General features: G+C 42.5%; 1 protein-coding gene across 1 annotated transcript; it reads left to right on the top strand.

Annotated features, from left to right (window-relative positions):
* The first annotated feature begins 7,495 nt into the window (after positions 1–7,495).
* On the top strand, positions 7,496–12,272 carry smtla (somatolactin alpha). The gene is made up of 5 exons (XM_056441363.1): positions 7,496–7,511; positions 7,711–7,901; positions 9,952–10,065; positions 11,369–11,548; positions 12,078–12,272. The coding sequence occupies exons 1-5, from the start codon at positions 7,496–7,498 to the stop codon at positions 12,270–12,272; spliced, it is 696 nt and encodes a 231-aa protein (XP_056297338.1).
* Positions 12,273–18,269: the final 5,997 nt, after the last annotated feature.

Here is an 18,269-nt window from a genome sequence, read left to right as displayed (position 1 = left end):
TCTTGTGATATGTGAAGGTATGCGCTCTACCGAGTGCCCGTTCTAGTTTACATTATTTCTTTGAGGCTGTGCCATTAGATTGTATACAATGTGCTGACATTGAGAAGCTTAAATGATTGTATTAATAATCAGGAAATTGTTACAATACATATTCTTCTTCTAAATGTTTTCTATGACCAAAATATGCCACTCATCTGGTCCTAAAAGGAACCGTTTATGTAAATTGGGGGAAAAGGTGTATTAACACAGTGTTCATGTTCTCTGGAATATAGGCCAAGAAAAAAATGTAGTTTGTGCAAAACAAGCTGCGACATATAATGTTTATTTAATCAGGTAAGACCATGATGATCCACATGTCATTGTCACGGTGTTGGTAGAATCATATCCGAAGCAGGAAAAAACAACATTGGAATAAAAATACAATGATAATGTAAAAAGAACATGATGAATTATATATCTGTTTGAGCCAATGGAAAAAAGATGTGCAAGTAATGTAGTGTGTTACTATCTGGAACAATTCCAAAATACATTATAGTATTCATGTTGTATATGGCAAATATCCAGCGGTGGGATACATTTTATTTGCCTTCCACAGTCTATCCTGCCCACTGGTACGGTTTGCATCGTCTTAAAGGAATATATCCTCTCCTTAAATACAATTATACCCCTGACATTAAGTTAGCCTTTTCTTCACTGAAGCTTTCAAAACCGTGAACCAGTTTTCTTTTGCATCTCAAGCACACATAAACACCCACCTAAACAGTACTCAAAAACTTATTTATCTCATGCAGGAGAGGAGCAATACGTCCTTATTGAAGAGTTGCCAATCAAGCATCGGCGAACGCGAGGAGTCCGTCGGGACCGCGGTGATTCATGTGTGTTCTCTTCCCGATACCGTCGGAGCACCGGGGGAGAGAGTGGGCATTTACTCTCGCGGGCCATGACACACATGGCGTGTAATCATGGTCTTTAGGAAATCTATTTCAAACTACTGAGACATATCGTCCTTAACTGTATTGTCCAGAACAAAAGGAAAAAAGTGTAAATGTACAATTGGTGTGACATAAAAAAATCAAATCTTCAACTTAGTACAAGTCTATGGTATATTTTATGGGCATATACAACATATATATTATGAAACATTTCATCTAGTTGAGGCATGAAGTGCCATTCAAGTGCATTGTGCAACTCAACAACACGTGGAGAGAGAACCATAGAGACAACAGCATCGTGGTACCGTCTTGGAACAAAACGTAAAGAAAGAGGAAGCAGTGGCAGCTTAAAGGTTCCGGGTCTGGATTTGATGCCCCGCCCACTCCTCCTCTCTACCTCCATCTGCCTGATGGATCATGGAGGTCTGGATCGTGGTCCATGACTACTACCAACTATTCATACACTCTGTCATACTCATTGAATGTGTTATAACTCTGTAATGATTCCTTCTGTACACATGACATATATTGCTTCTGTCCATCCTGGAGAGAGATCCTCCTCTGTTGCTCTTCTGAAGGTTTCGTCACTTTTTTCTTTGGGAGTTTTTCCTGATCCGATGTGAGGTCCTGGGACAGGGATGTCTATGTGTACAGATTTTAAAGCCCTCTGAGGCAAATTTGTAATTTGTGAGAATGGGCTATACAAATAAACTGAATTGAATTGAATTATTATAATTTGTTTTCTCAAATTTAGATTTGTTTTCGCGATGGAGACTCTTTTTACATCGCCTCACAAGATCATCATCTATTTTAATTGGCTTTTGATTTGTGTACATCACTACAATTTCAAGATGAACTTCTCCAACTGAAAAAAAAAGAAGTAATTATTCCACCCCACCGACAGCAAGGTGTTTTTTTTGTTTCCAATTCGAACCTTTTCTTCTTTATTTAGACTGCGGTCTCTCACCAGATGGTTCTTTGCATTATGCACAACTTTCCAGCGTTCACCCTCGGGCTGGTTTCTCTGTTGCCGACCCGGCCTGTTTGGGCTTCTCCGCCCCGGTAAACGACTCGGCCTTCTGTCCCAGTAAATCGGAGACTGTTTGCCTGTGTGCCTTCTGCCTGGAAATAAAGCATCGCTGCTTCTGGGTCAATACCTCACACGCTACATAATAAAGTTCAGATTGCTCGCTGAAATCGGACGGAGAACATTTTTATGAGTCCACCGATTTTAGAGAAGAAGATTTTTTAAAAAGGGTAAGGTCGGGAAAACAGTCTTGCATGTTTTCAAATGTTCCATGAGCAGTTATTGCAGGGGTGTCAAACTCGTGTTCCCCGTGGGCCAAATCAGCATCATGGCCACCCTCTTAAAGGGCTGGAAACACTTTATAAACTCCTCGAACATATTGTTAAATAACTCTCTGTGCATTTGATTATTGTTTATTTGAATGTAGAAATATGTAACAGTTTAGCTCCATACCTTCCTTTTTTATTAGTTGTTTTCATCCTGTCTCTAACTATCATGTCATTCCAGATCCTGCTTCCCATCTCGTCAGTCCAACTCCCTTCACCTGCCTCTGATCACTCCCTCGTTAGTCCCTCATTACCTTCACCTGGTCTTCATGCCAATCTCACCTGTTGCCCATTCCCTCGTTAGTCCCCGTCTACTTAAGTCCCCTCACTTGCCCTCTGCTAGATTGTTTTGTGTTCTTCTTGACCAAGACCTCCAGCGTTACTAAGTGTATTTATCTGTTCCCGTCTGATTTGTTCCTGCTAGTACTTGGAGTAAAGTTAATTATTTTCCAGTTCTGTCTCCTGAGTTGTGCATTTGGGTCCACCCAAATACTCCCGTGACAAATATTGTACACAAGAAAATGTCACTAATATTTCTACTAGAATCCATTTAATCTAAAACCTTCTAAATAATAGCACGGGATATTTTTCTTCAATTTCTTTAAGAAAAGGTGATCACGTGTCTTTAAAGCCGCCAGGGGCCACATAAAGCCATGCGGCCAGCCGAATTCGGCCCGCGGGCCTTGTGTTTGACACCTGTGAGTTATTGTCTGGCTAATGGAACAGCTGTAAGTCATCTTCAAATGCATTTACGTGGTTAAGTACTTGGGGAAAAATGTGTTCTTGGAAATGAACCTGAAGTTTCTATAGTCGCACTGAGCTTGTGAGGACTTTAACGTTGCAGGTCTATGTTATGAGAACATTAAGAGCAACAGTTTCTTGAAAAAGCCCTCTACAGTTTTGGGAGTGTGAATTTTTGGAGCTAAATCCTTCTCTTGACATCTGACAGGATACGAAATGGGTGCAGCCGCACTTTGTCGAGCGTTTGGCGTTGACGTGGGGGAGGCTCAGTTGACATCACCTCCAGGGGGGACATGGAGACGGTGCACAGCTTCTGTCGCCATGGACACCAGACTAAAAGCATTCTCACCAAATCACATCCTGACGGTGACAGTTCTTGATGAGAATGTAGCTGCATGAGAAACACTCTTGGCGGGCTGTTGCTGTAAAGATGCCCAAAAAAGTGAGAGGGTTGAAAGAATAAGAGCTCTCTATCTGACAAAACAATGTTTTCAGGTAAGAAAAGAAAAGAAAAGCGAGCGCGACAACGACCCCGTCAGATGCTATCAAAGCCGACAAAACAACTTGAAGAAAGAGTATCTAGAAAATCAGAAGCAAGCGGTCACCAAAAACCAGCAGGTTTACAGCATCATATAACAGAGCTGTCACTTTACAGTATTGTGTATCAACATTATTTATTCAGTAGGTAAGTGAAAGTATCTGTGTAACCACTATTGCGTTATATATAAATGGGGGGGGGGGGTTAAAGAAAAGAAAAACAATCTGATGCCGTATGATAGACCTATAAAATGAAACATTGTCAGGCAACCCAATCTAGTGCATTGACATTCTCATACCCCGCAGATGCCTCGTCTCTAAACTAGCAATGTAACTAATCCTTTTATAAAAACGGCGCAAGCAGTCGAGGAGAGCAAACAAACGACACAATAACAAGAGGACACCGCGCCGAGTGCAACATCACTAAATAAGGTGTCAGTGGAATCAACAGCAGAATTTGAAAAAAACATCGTGAAAGCACAGAGATGTATAAACAATTTCTGCACAGTGTTTGCACACACACACACACACACACACACACTGGTAGGCGTGGACAGAGTGTGTTGTTGCGACACACCGGTCTCGGAAGTCCTCCTCCATCTTCTCAGGTTCTATGGCCAGCCTCTTTTGTCCTAGTCTAAACTGTCCACACTCGGCCTCTTTGTCCCAGTATGACCGGTCCCCCCCCCCCCCCCCCTGGATTATCGACCTCGCGCATTTCGGCATTGGGCAATTGTACCACACCCTGCATGCACCTGTGCATGCATCCTGGCTGTCAATAGCGTGCTGAAAATCAACTGGTCCACACGTTCAGGTTGTTTTAAAGAAGGCCCTGTCCAGGTTTAAAAAATATAGATTTTTATGTTTAGGTCCATTGAAGTCAATATGAGGCTTTTCACCTGGTAGCAGGGGTCACCAGGGAACACGAGGGCCCATGGGGAACATGAGGGGCCACGGGGAACACGAGGGGCCACGGGGAACACGAGGGGCCACGGGGAACACGAGGGGCCACGGGGAACACCAGGGGCCACGGGGAACACCAGGGCCCACGGGGAACACCAGGGAACACGAGGGCCCATGGGGAACATGAGGGGCCACGGGGAACACGAGGGGCCACGGGGAACACGAGGGGCCACGGGGAACACCAGGGAACACGAGGGGCCACGGGGAACACCAGGGGCCACGGGGAACATGGGGAACACGAGGAGCCATGGGGAACACGAGGGGCCACGGGGAACACCAGGGAACACGAGGGGCCACGGGGAACACCAGGGCCCACGGGGAACACGAGGGAACACCAGGGCCCATGGAACACAAGGGCCCATGGGGAACACTCGGGTCCACAGGGAACATGGGGAACACCAGGTCCCACAGGGAACATGGGGAACATGGGGAACACGAGGGGCCACGGGGAACACCAGGGCCCACGGGGAACACGAGGGTCCACGGGGAACACCAGGGCCCACGGGGAACACTCGGGTCCGCGGGGAACACCAGGGCCCACGGGGAACACCAGGGCCCACGGGGAACACCAGGGCCCACGGGGAACATGGGGAACACCAGGGCCCACGGGGAACACCAGGGCCCACGGGGAACATGGGGAACACGAGGGCCTAGTGTTTCTTCTTCTTCTGTTCGCCAGTGTTCCGGTGCCATCCCCCTACTACATTGAAGTCTGGACTCGAGTAAGGGATCTGCTTTTTCCCCCACTCACTGTGCACTAAATGATCTTGTCTACCCAAGTTTCTTTCAGATATTGGAATAAACTCCCTACCCTGATGTAAAATATTATGAATAATATTGCTAATATGATCTCATATTAGACTCGGCTTTGTGATTTCCCTCTTCATCGTGTGTCGCTCTCTGGAGTAATTTGGGTATTGTACAATGACGTGCTCCACTGATCCCTCCACTTGACACTGTTAACACAATTCTGAGGGATGTTTACTTATTAGGTGCCGGTCCCAGTGTTCCCAGTCCATGGGGTGCTTTTCAATAATGCTAACTTGCGTCCTCAAACCCGGTTTTTGCTTCCTCTCCTCGCGTCTCAGTCCTGCCCGAGAAAATCTGAGGAAGAGACACAAAGCCCTGGCTGCTCTCTGTCTGCCTGCTGCTGCAGTGCTCTGCCTCCTCCCTGAAGGGCCCTGTTTGTTTGTTTGTGTATGTTGCTTTAGCGGAACACTCACAGCAGTAATATGGCAGCAAACTACTATTGTCTATTGCCTAAGTGGAGCAATGTCTACCTGAGCAGAGGATGATGTTTAATTTGGTTTAATTACATCTATTTTGTTAACAATTTATAATGGTGTGTCTCTTATTTGCTTGATATATATATATATGTATATATATATATATCCCACCCCTTATCAGTCTCTGTAGAAGTCTTTAACACCATTCATTTACACCACAACATCAGAATACTGGTAATTGCAGACGCTCTTTTTTTGTTTTTTGTTTATTTTCATGCTCGGCCTCTTTTGATGTAAAACGCAGTGTTAAAAAATTGTGGAGGAACAACAAGTTGTGCTTAAACTTACATGAATTACCTCAAATGAGGATTGGTGGAATAAATTGGGTTAAACCCTTAAAAGGTTGAGCCAAAAATACCTTATATGGAAGATATGCAAATCGGATTAGATTGAGCAAAATTATACACAATATATGACCTGAGTCCTCTCACGCTTATTTTTATGTGTTGAAAAAAACTACAAATTCATCAAAATACATTACCTGTTCTTCTAAAATAACATTACTTTTTTTTTTGGAGATGTCTGCTTACCTTTAGAAAATCCGCTTCGCCGCCCATGCGTGGGAGAAGGAAGGAAGTGGAGGATTAAACGAAAGGTGATAAGAAGAGAACATTGTTTCATGTGTAAAAGGTTGGCATCTGTGACAGGCTTCAGGTGTCTTGAGGGTGGGCGGAAACCATCTCTTCAGTAACAAGACACGCATCAGCTGCTCCGCTCTCATCTCCTGTCTGCTTCTCGCTTATCCTTAAACATGCTTCACTGAGGAAATAAACATCTGTGCCATCTACAAACAGAAATATTTCAGAATACAATTATTCATCTTATCTTATAGAAATGGATGGATTCATTACTAGACGGTTTATCCCCGTTAATCTTTCCAATTTGATTAAACAAGGACAGATTAAATAAGTAGTAGGGGGGAGTGGAACATGGAGTTCATCTGTTTAAAAGAAGGCATCATGGAGTACGACTACACATGCGCTCTCTTCGGTGACAGCTGAACAGTCATTAGTGCAATGGGAAAAACGAAGCTTCTCTCGCACACTGAGCAAAATGAAATATGAATGTCAAAATAAAAAAATTAAAAGTAGATTGGAGATTTTTGTATTTTAGATCCCAGTGATTTCTCAATCTCCTCCATTTTTAAATGTGTCTATTACATTTCTAAGCTGTCTTTTCGAAGCCTCCTCTGCCCTTCGTGTTTACGTCGACATTACATCCTCACCTCAGCTGAAAGGAGGCATTTGTTTCAGCCTGTTCCCTTTTTGAGCTTTTGTATAATTAATCGTATAAAATAGTCGTCATGTGTGTATTATTTCTCAATGGCTATCAGGATGCATGGCGGAATAGAAATGTACAAAACATTTGTTTGGATTTTTCTTCTTTTTTTCTTAATCGGCTGCTGGTCCAGATAAAGTCTAGTTCAATATATTTAGAAGGAACCTCCATTTCGTCACTTCAAATCGGGAACAATGATTATTTAGACTTAGCATGCCTGACTATAGTTACCGTCCTGGTATTATGCATAAGATGAGAAATCCATTGTTTTCGGGAAGACCAGTATCATTTTACAAGAACCTACGCAAGACAAAGACCACCTTTTCCTTTGTGCATGACCTGCTCAGGCTTTATAAAGAAAGTCCCCAGGATAGAGAAGCAAGGAAGGACCTGAAGACTCACAGAATGCACCTTGTTTCAGGTAATACATCACAGTTGAAGATGGAATGACAGGTGTTTTTTTAAATAATTGTTAATAACTACACTTCACCTGTTTATTCAGTGCATCAGACGGTAAATCCGACAGAACCACGGCTAACAATGAAGACGTGTATGATCAGCGTTTTGGTGTTTTGTGCGTGATTGTGTGAGTGTACCAGTATTTGTGTGTTTCTCTTCAGTCATGCAGCAGGGTGTGTGGGCTGTGATGCTCTGGCATAACCTCCTCGCATCGAGCATCCCTCTAGACTGCAGGGAAGAGCAGGGTATCCTCTCCCGCTGCCCTTCCATCTCCCAAGAGAAACTTCTAGACCGAGTCATCCAGCACGCTGAGCTCATCTACCGTGTCTCGAAAGAATCGTGCTCTTTGTATGTGAGTAACACCGTCCGCTACCCTCAAACGAACCTCCTGTGGTGAATGGAGGGAATCATATTCGTACATTCAGCCATGAAGGCATATATTTAGATTAGATTAGATTAGATATTACTTTATTCATCCCCAGGGGGAAAGATATTGAAGCAGCAGCAAACATGTTTACAATATATACAAAACAAAACAATAAAATAGCAGGGCGTATTACATTTAAGAATTTAAATAATAAAGGAAATAGAAAAATCTAATAAATATAGTGTAGTGTGTGTGTGTATAGCCTCAGGAGAAACTGAATCACTCTTCACACATGAGCATCACATGAGAACATGTTTTCATTGAGCTTAAAACGAGAAGATTCAACTGAAACATAATCAAAGAAAGTACATGATATTCAGATTCAACATCTAATTTAATTTAATTTAGCTGACACTTTTATCCCAAGCGACTTACAATCATAAACCTGTCTATATGGGCAGCAATTCAGGGTGAAGTGTCTTGCTTTTGGCCTAATTTTTGGGAATTTGTAATCTGCATTTTTTTTAAAGCAGTAGGGAAAACGCCACAGTGACAACAATGTCGATTTTTGCATGTGAGAAGCTGAATATTTATTTTTAGATATAACAACAACAAAAAAGAGGTGATGGAATTATGTTGTTTTCTCTCATGTCAACTCTACAAAATTAATAAAAAATACAATGCACAGCTGTTGTAATTCCCGAGCTGCGTTATTGTGTATCAAAAATGGCCAAATCTAATTTTTCCCACAATCCGCCGGACCCAAAAAGCTCTGACACTTCCCTTTAGACACTCTTGTGTTATTTGCTTTTGACTCTGACATGATCATCGCCTCGCTGCCGGGCTTCAAAGTAATCTTCCATCTCTCCTCTGAGCCAAAGATGTTTTATTGAAGAAGCAGGCCCACGGTGGAGTCACACGGATGTGATAATGATACACCGCCGCAGCCAGAGCACAGGGTTTTTTTTTGCCGCCTGTTGAATCCCCCTTCACTCGGTGGCTCGGGATCCAAAGTGCTCTTTGAAATGGGATGATGTAGGATGTGTTACTGAGGAGACGCTGCGTGCGGTCCTCCAGATGAGAACACGCCGCCGAAAAACAAAATGAATCTCATCTGTGTCCCCGGTGGCCGAGATCGGTGAAGCGGGTGTCATTGTTTCTCTGTCTTTTTGAGTGTCGCTGTGTAACTGTGAGAAAGGAAGGTTTTCAAAACAATTCAAGAAATCAGCTAAAGCATTGTTTTTTTAATCATTTAAACATACTGCTTGTAAATTGAATATGGAGAGTAAACTAAAGCATAACCTTAATGAGGGGTGAGGATAAATGGGTCAGTATTCACTGTAATATAAATATGTATGCTGTGCACTTTATTGGTGTGTGTGTGTATTTTTATGTTTTTAAATTCAATTCAGTTTATTTTATATCGCCCAATATCAGAAATTACTAATTTGCCTCAGCGGGATTTACAATCGGTACACATACGACATCATCTGACCTTTGACCTCTCACATCGGATGAGGAAAAAAAATATATATAGAGGAAAAAAACATGTAAAAAAGGGAAGAAGACATTTTTTATTGAATGCTTATCATTTGGCTGTATTTAGTTTGATTGTTTGGTCCTTCCCTCTCTCCTCATTGGGTCCTACTCTTGGAGGGTAGATGTATAAGTATAAACATGTGGGAGGGGATGGGTGGGAATGTTTGGCAGGTGAGTATGTGGATATGGATGGATTTGGATGTGTGCTGATTTTATTTTGTTGTATATATATATATTCTTTTTCTTTTCTTTTTTCTCGATGTCAAGGGTTAATCTGTTTGTGGAAAATGCAAAATAAAAAGTAAAAAAATAATAATAAAAGGGAAGAAACTATTCATGAGAGCAACATCCTCTCCAGGATGGACAGAAGAATAGATGTCATGTGTACAGAAGGAAGCATGACAGTGTTATAACATATTCAATGAGTATGACAGTGTTATAACATATTCAATGAGTATGACAGAGTGATTATTCTACTTGCTTGTTTGGTTTGCAGGAGGTAATGTTCATCCCGCTGCCTTTGCAGTTCCAGAGGAACCGAGCTGGCTCCGCGTGCATCACCAAAACCTTACCCGTCCCCAGCTCCAAAAATGAAATCCAACAGATATCTGTGAGTACATGGCGATGCTGATGGCGACAGAATCTTTTTTTCAATTCCAATTTGAAGGGCGTTGATCTTTTTTTCCGTTCACAATGACAGTCGGGGAGTGTGTGCAGTTCCTCTTCTATTTTTTTTGAGGGGGGGAATTTATGCCATTGCGTCTGTATTTGCGAGGCATGTTTCAGAGCAAAGGAAATGCAAGTAAAGGTGGTTGTATGTGTTTATGGATTTGTGTTGTGTGTCTGTTTGCATCCGAGTGGAGTCGTAATCATTTCTGTGCATTTGCGTTTGCAGCTGTCTGCTATATTAATGCACACACTGCTCTGCTCACAAATCACTGCGAAGCTGCAGAGCCCAAGCTTCTTCTTCTTTTTTAAACGATGCTTAGCGTGCAAGTGTACCTCCCCTTCTTCTAAACTCCCCTCCCCCCCCGTCCGCTACCGAATGATTAGTCGTTTGCACTAATTACCATGAATGGTCCTTCAATCTTTTAAATGTACTCGCCTGTACAACATTTCATTTCTCCTTCGCCCGTGCCCACCGAGGTTTAGGAAGCCGTCCGACGTAGGCCGCGACCTTTGAGGCCAAACGTCAGCTTCATCATCAGTGGCGTGGCAACTGGATCGAACCACTTAGCGAAGGGCTGATGTGAACCGTAATCCGGCAAGTTCCACGATCATCCTCCTCCACGTAACAAAGGCCAAGTGTATATGACGAAGACGACATCCGCAAGGTTCTAAAGTGAAGCCGAATTGAAAACGATGTCATCGGCATAATGTTGAATGTGATCTTTGAAACCGCGTGTCCTGCATATACTGCTAATAATTCATCCTCTGCCCTTTCTGCTGAAATATTGCCCGTTCTGCGGTTTAATGACCATTTGTCTAGTGGTCATTTGCACTTGCTTTTGGAATCTGGAGAATTTAAGCCGACTTAACTGCTTCACCCATGACATTTCAGCCCACTGTTGTTGCTGAATGTTTTGTCGCTGTCGGGGCACTCGATCAAAAGCCATGCTTTTTATTGAGGTCGTCTGTCTTTTTTTATCACTTCTGTTCATAACTATCTTACAATAATTGTGAAGGGCACATCGCTGCCATTAATTAAAGACATAAATGTTCCCACAGAGACACGAATAGAGAAGTCACTCCTGCTGCCGCTCTGTCACGTCTTGTAGTGGATTGTTCCTCATCGGCTTTGTGTGTAAACACGACGTTATGTTTGTTGTACTGTTTGAATTTGAATTTCGCGAATAATTCATTCAATTCTTTGTATTCAAACGTCACCTGCTGTGTGCCCCCCCCCCCCGCAGGACAAATGGCTGCTCCACTCGGTGCTGATGCTGGTCCAGTCCTGGATCGAGCCTCTGGACTACCTGCAGACCTCGCTGGATCGCTACGACGACACTCCCGAAACGCTCCTCAACAAGACCAAGTGGGTGTCTGAGAAACTGATCAGTCTGGAGCAAGGGGTGGTGGTCCTCATCAGGAAGGTGGGTCATATCCCGTGTTTTATTACCCACACATGAACCCACACTAGTTGAATTAGAATAATTGACTGGACACTAGAAACTGACTCCTCCCACCCGACTTTACTTTGAAAACTAAACTAAACACACCGTCTATGCCTGTTTTGTTGCCGTTAATCCAGGGGTGTCAAACTCATGTTCCCCGTGGGCCAAATCGGCATCATGGCCGCCCTCTTAAAGGGCCGGGAACACTTTATAAACTCCTCGAACATGTTGTTAAATAACTCTCTGTGCATTTGATTATTGTTTATTTGAGTGTAGAAATATTGTACATCAGAAAATGTCTCTAATATTTCAACATGAATCCATTTAATCTAAAACCTTCAAAATAAAAGCACGGGATATTTTTCTCCAATTTCTTTAAGAAAAGGTTTCTTTAAAGCCGCCAGGGGCCGCATAAAGCGATGCGACAGGCCGGATTCGGCCCGCGGGCCTTGTGTTTCACACCTGTGGGTTAATCCATCCGTCGTGTTTTCCGAATGTCTCCATCCAGATGTTGGACGAGGGCATGTTGACCATCAACCACAGCGAGCAAGGCCTCCTCCCGAATGACGTGCAGCCGCAGATGCTGGAGTCGGTGATGTGGGACTACGCCTTACTCAGCTGCTTCAAGAAAGACGCCCACAAGATGGAAACTTTCCTCAAGCTCCTCAAGTGTCGACAAACCGACAGATACAACTGCTCATAAGACATAAAGTGTTGCATTTTCAATAATATATATATCGAGATGAATTCCTGAGGTTTAGAAGCCGCGCATACCTCGTAGATATGACCATGCCTTCGGGCGATTCAGCCTTCGCTTGCGATGCAGCACATTCTTTATCGATTGTTTTGGAATACCTTCACACAAAACTAAGTAGGTGTAATGCTGTGGCCTTTCTACAGCGTACTGCATTTCATATTTCCCCGCTCAGTTGTTATTTTAACCTGGCAAAGACAACAGACGGCAAATTCCCAAAAGATTATTTTTGTGTCAAGCTGTCAAAAAAATCTCCATATCTTGCCATTGATTTCCATTTCCCTTGTTCTTAACTGGAGTTTGCATTCCGCGCTGGCTCTCGCAGTGTTTTGATTATTTCCACGGCCCCCAGAGTATTCAGTGAGACGGTTTCACTTCTGCATTAGTGAAATGAAACACTTTCACCGGAGACGGGAGTCAAACAGAGAGCAATCACTCCCTTCAAAAACACACACACACACTCACACACACATTTTGATTGGTGAGGAGAGAGTATGAGGGATACAGAGAGAGAACAACCAAAAAAAGAAAGATAAATAAGACTTAACTGGCGCTACTGGATACAGGTTGGGGTTTGCTGAATGCTCATGAAAGAACCAGCACTACTTTAATGCCTATATGTGCCTAATGTAATAGAATACGTTTTGTATTTATCTTAAATGATCAGGGGGAGATGCAGTTTACATTTTAATTGATTGATGAATATGTTTTCCAGAATGCAAACAATATTTTTTTCTTTCTACCCTCATATGCAAATCGAAAAAAAGCCCAACGTGCCTTCGGAACTTGTCTCGTGAACTGCTGTCGATTTAAGAAGCTATGGAAGCAAATTGTAGATTAAAGAAATGAAAAAAAACATCGGTTTGGATATGATTTATTCTTGTGAGTGAGTTCCACATCTTTATTCCAAAATCGAGCCAAAGTTTCTTTAGTCAGGGTTAAATCAATTGCCCTTTCCAATGTTCTCACTTCTGCCCTTTTCACCTCCACCACAAGAGGGCAGGAGTGCTCTTTCACAAAGGTCATCTGTATCATTGTGTACTCAAACCAAACCATTCACTTAAGGGCACAGGTGTCAAACACAAGGCCCACGGGCCGAATCCGACCCACCACGTCATTTCACGTGGCCCCCGACGGCTTGAAATACACATAATCACCTTTACTTAGAATATTATTTCTGGAAAATATCCTATCCTATATTTGAAGGTTTCAAATGAATTGGATGTATGTGATAATATTAGAGGAGATATGTTCTTATGTACAATATTTTTACACTCAAATAAACAATTTTCACTTTATTTGGGGAGATGGCGCGGAGCAATTCCTATAAAAACATCACTTCTTCTTTTGATTTTTCTTTAGATATGTAAGAAGAAAAAGAAAAGTGTGGTGATGTAGTCCAGAGCAGCCACATCTAAATCCTTGTGGAAGGATTGATATGAATAACAACATCTTGTCACAGATCTCTTGATGTGATCCCAGCAGCAACAATAAAGCACCTGCAGTAGTTATCCCACTTTACACTTAATGGGCTTGAAATTGGCAGGTTGCATTTCTCTGTCCTGTTTATTTGTGCCAACACATGAGACAAGGAAACAATTAAAAAAAGGCAGCCGCCAAAAGCCCCCCCCCCTCTCCTCCACCCTCTTTTTTTTTCACTGATCTAAGGTTTCTTCTTGACTTCTTCTTTTTTTCCCCCCACTCTCTCGAGTGTCCCTGAATCCTCTTCCCTTCCATCCATTGGAACAATATCAGCGCATGTAAATCAACCATTGTGGTTGCCACGCCGAGTCGGGTGTCAGCGCAGAGAGGTGGTGTCGTGTGGTGTGTGTGGATGTCGGGGCAGGATGTGGCGTGTGTGTGTGTGTGGGGAGGCCTCGTGTCAGCAATGTCAGGTTCAGCTTCCTGTGGCCTAATCACTTCAGTATGGGGGCTCGGAGGAGATTGGGTAGAGCCTCTGCGCTGTCGCTTCACAGCCTCAACCTTCTAGCGCAACCCTCTAAGTCACTGACAACACGCCAGTAATCATAGGTGGGGTAAAAGTCCCGCGCCCCCTCCCACTCCTCAAGCTTTGAGGCCATAAATATTAAAGATTGACTATAAGTAGTGAGAGAAGGGAGGGAATCAGAGGAGAAGGATGTTAGACGGAGTGGAAGGGGGGAAAGAAGGACACTGGGATGAAGGGAGGGATTGTGGGGGCCCGGGTGATTTCACAGTCTAACTATTATAACCTGAGGAAAGGAAATCAAGCCTGCTGGGATGCATAAGTGGAGCAGAGGAGGCAGACAGAAGAAGGAGAGGGAGAGGAAAGGAGCAGGAAATGGACCGAGAGACGGAGGCAAAGAGAGGGCAGTTGTTTCTTTGGTGTTGTGTTCCTCTTCAGTGAGTAGTGTGAAATTCATCAATCAAATAGAGAGATAAACAGAGCAGGAATGAGAGGACAGAACCAAAACCACTGGAAAGGAGTCAGAGCAGTGTGTCATGCAGGGAAGGAGGTTGGAGGTCGAGAGAAACATGGAAGGCTGGAAGGCAACGTGAAGAGGAGTGAAGTTGGGAAGTGGCATTGGCTTGATATATTTATATTTATATATTTATATATATATATATATATATATATGCTACTGTTCAAAAGTTTGGGGTCACTTAGAAATGTCTTTATTTTTCAAAGAAAAGCACTGTTTTTTCAATAAAGATAACATTAATCAGAAATACACTCTCTACATTGTTAATGTGGTAAATGACTATTCTAGGTGGAAACGTCTGGTTTCTAATGAAATATCTCCATAGGTGTATAGAGGCCCATTTCCATCAACTATCACTCCAGTGTTCTAATGGTACATTGTGTTTGCTAATCGCCTTAGAAGACTAATGTCTGATTAGAAAACCCTTGTGCAATTATGCTAGCACAGCTGAAAACAGTTATGCTGGTGATATAAGTTATCCAACTGGCCTTCCTTTGAGCTTGAAGTTTGAAGAACAAAATTAATACTTCAAATATTAATCATTATTTCTAACCTTGTCAATGTCTTGACTATATTTTCTATTAAATGTTCAATTCATTTGATAAATAAAAGTGAGTTGTCATGGAAGACACGAAATTGTCTGGATGACCCCAAACTTTTGAACGGTAGTGTATATATATATATATATATGTATATATATATAAACTGAGACTCAAAGTAAGAAGTCCTTGAGCCTCCACTGACTCGGCTGGTTCACTCACTGTTATTTTGCTTTCCCCCCCCCCCCCCTCTCTGTGCTTTGATGACATATTAAAACTGCGGCGAAGAAACTCGCGACTTAAAAGAGTTAGCGTGTTTTCTTGTATGCAGAGGCAGAACATGGGGGCATGAGCGGAGGTGAGAGGGGTAAGAAGGCGGAAACAATTTTTTGCACCCGACTTCTGACGAGCCGGGACGCTCACCAGGCCTTTCTATCACGGCGCTGCAAACTGGAAGGGAATGTGTTTGGCCCCATCACATAATGACATGGAGCCAACCAAGCAGCCCTGAGCTCGGCTACATCACGCCTTCAGCGGTTGCGTAAGTGCGTATGCTAATCTGTAAGTCCGGCATGTCCGTTGGCCCATGTTGACGCATTACTTCACCCTCGGCCTCTCTCCTTTGGCACCAGTGACAAGGCATCTCTTCGAAAGGCTGCGCGGAGACGCGAGTGAAGTCAAGAGGTCACGGGGGTCAAGCCCTAACCCTAACTGTTCCAATATGTGAAAAGATGCCGCGTTGTAACAACAGCAGGCTCGGGTTACACCCGGCGCGGACAATGTTGAAGTGGGATAACAACGGAAATATGCAGAAAAACTAAATGTTCCCATTGAGATGGAATATATATATCTATATATATATATCTATATATGTTAATATATATTATATATATTTTAAATATATATATATATTAAATATATTGTATTATATATATTGAAAATATTAGATATTGAAAAAAACCAGATATATATGTGTGCACCAGTTAAATGTATTAATGAACACTTATCTTTCTGATGGTCATGTTTTATGGACCATCTTCTGGGTTTTTTCTGTTCCTTGTAGTGTGTGTTCTTGCCTGTTGTGCTCTGTGTCTGTATGAATTGTTGGTGGCATATGAGTTTCCCCACTGGGGATTAATAAAGTGTTCTAATCTAATCAAATCTAATATAGGAATATAAAATAATAAATTGTATTTGTTTGGACATTACTATTTCCTATAATAAATGATGACATCACATCGATAATTCCACTACAACCTGAGAGTTAAACAGACGTAATGTCCCTCGACTGAAACGACCTTTGCTGTCGTGTCTTTGTTTACCAACACTGAAAATCAATGCGCTTCCATCTTGACACCCCCCCCCCCCCCCACCCCGCTCAGTGGGTTTCACGGTCGTTGCCTTTATGTAACCTGCATGTGGTGCAGACACCAAAAAGAGATAATGCTTCAACGTGCGGCTATGATTAACAAGGGAATATGATATAGCCGTGGTGGAACAAGCCCTGCGGGGCGTCTTCTTGAGCGCCACCGGGGGAACTAGACGATTGCCTCAGAGACTGCGGGGAAGCGGGCCGATGCTATGGGAACTCAGCGGGGAGGCGGCCATCAATCGTCCTTAAACCGAAGCTCACGCCGGAGAAAGGACTCACGCTTGTGTTGTCCAGCGCATTCCAGAGCTGTGAAAACATGCAGACACAAACAGAGGGGGGGGGGGGGCATTCAGGCTTCAGACAGAGGAGGTGCAATAAAACTGCTTTTCCAGGGAGGGTTTTGCGTTGTGTTGTTTTGTGTATTTCATGTTCAGGTATTGTGTGTCTCTACCAACACAATAGCATTGCAGCACAACGTTGTGACACCGGGGCGAACAGACAATGGATGAGCTCAAATGCACGAGTGGAAAACATAGGTTGGATGGAAATATGAACTTTTGCCGGGTAGGTAATCACAACGAGAGAATATACAAAATGAAATTGAAAGAAGTAAAAGTGGGAAACGAGCTTAACTCCGAGGAGAGCAGGGACACTTCATATGGTCGAGTCCCGGCAATATTGAAATGGAGTTGCGATTTGGTTGTGAGAATCCACAGCATTTTATCTGGAGGATTGGCTTCGGGCCAAAGGTCCAAATATTCTCTTTTTCCAAATTTATGGAAGTGTGAAAACAAGCAACACAGCCTGCCATTTCATTTCCAGTTCAAGTTCCTCTGGGAAAACAAAGGATTTGTCGACAAATGCTTGGATGACTTCATCTGGATTAAAATGTTTTTTTGGGAGTTTTTGTTCAATGAAACAGTATTAGATATTCCTTTTTTAGTCACTCAGTGGTGAAATTGCAGGATTACAGCAGCAGTTAATCCTAGTAGAGCAGTAATAATAATAATAATAATAATAATATAAATAACAAATAGTTGAAAAATAGTAATACAATATACATTAAAAAAAGTTGAAAAATAGTAAGAAAGATACAAAAAATACAATAGAAATATTAATTATACATACAGACGGAATACAAAATCAAATAAAAGTATATAAAAGGTAATAATAAAGTGTATTGAAACAGTCAACAGATGAAAATATTATCAAAAGTATATTGGAGATAATGGAGAATTATGTAAAACGGTAAAAAGGGGAATTAATGCCTGATGACATTAACTAGACAGTGAGGAGAAATATACAGTATATGATGCATATTACTGTATATCACTACATATCCTTTTGCAAGTTTTCAGTGTAGTATTCAGCCACACGTGGAAGAAAAAAATGGTCTACATCTTCACTGTAGACATCGCGCATTGTATTGAATGTTGTACGTCATTTATGAATAAAAGCAGCCATTGTAAGTCACTTCGAGCTCCTTCACAATGAGAAATCTGATTGTAGAGAAGTTTATAGTAGATGTTGCCACTCACGTCCACCCGTCATCTGACTGTGGATTTAATGACAG

This window comes from Pseudoliparis swirei, chromosome 20, assembly GCF_029220125.1.
Source record: "Pseudoliparis swirei isolate HS2019 ecotype Mariana Trench chromosome 20, NWPU_hadal_v1, whole genome shotgun sequence".
Lineage (NCBI taxonomy): Eukaryota > Metazoa > Chordata > Actinopteri > Perciformes > Liparidae > Pseudoliparis > Pseudoliparis swirei.
Note: the sequence above shows the minus strand (reverse complement) of the source record. Positions and strands in the feature narration are given on the sequence as shown.

Coding starts and splice junctions, on each gene's coding strand:
- smtla (XM_056441363.1), top strand. Junction 7,902..9,951: donor AAGAATCGTGCTCTTTGTAT/GTGAGTAACACC, acceptor TTTGGTTTGCAG/GAGGTAATGTTCATCCCGCT. Junction 10,066..11,368: donor ATGAAATCCAACAGATATCT/GTGAGTACATGG, acceptor CCCCCCCCGCAG/GACAAATGGCTGCTCCACTC.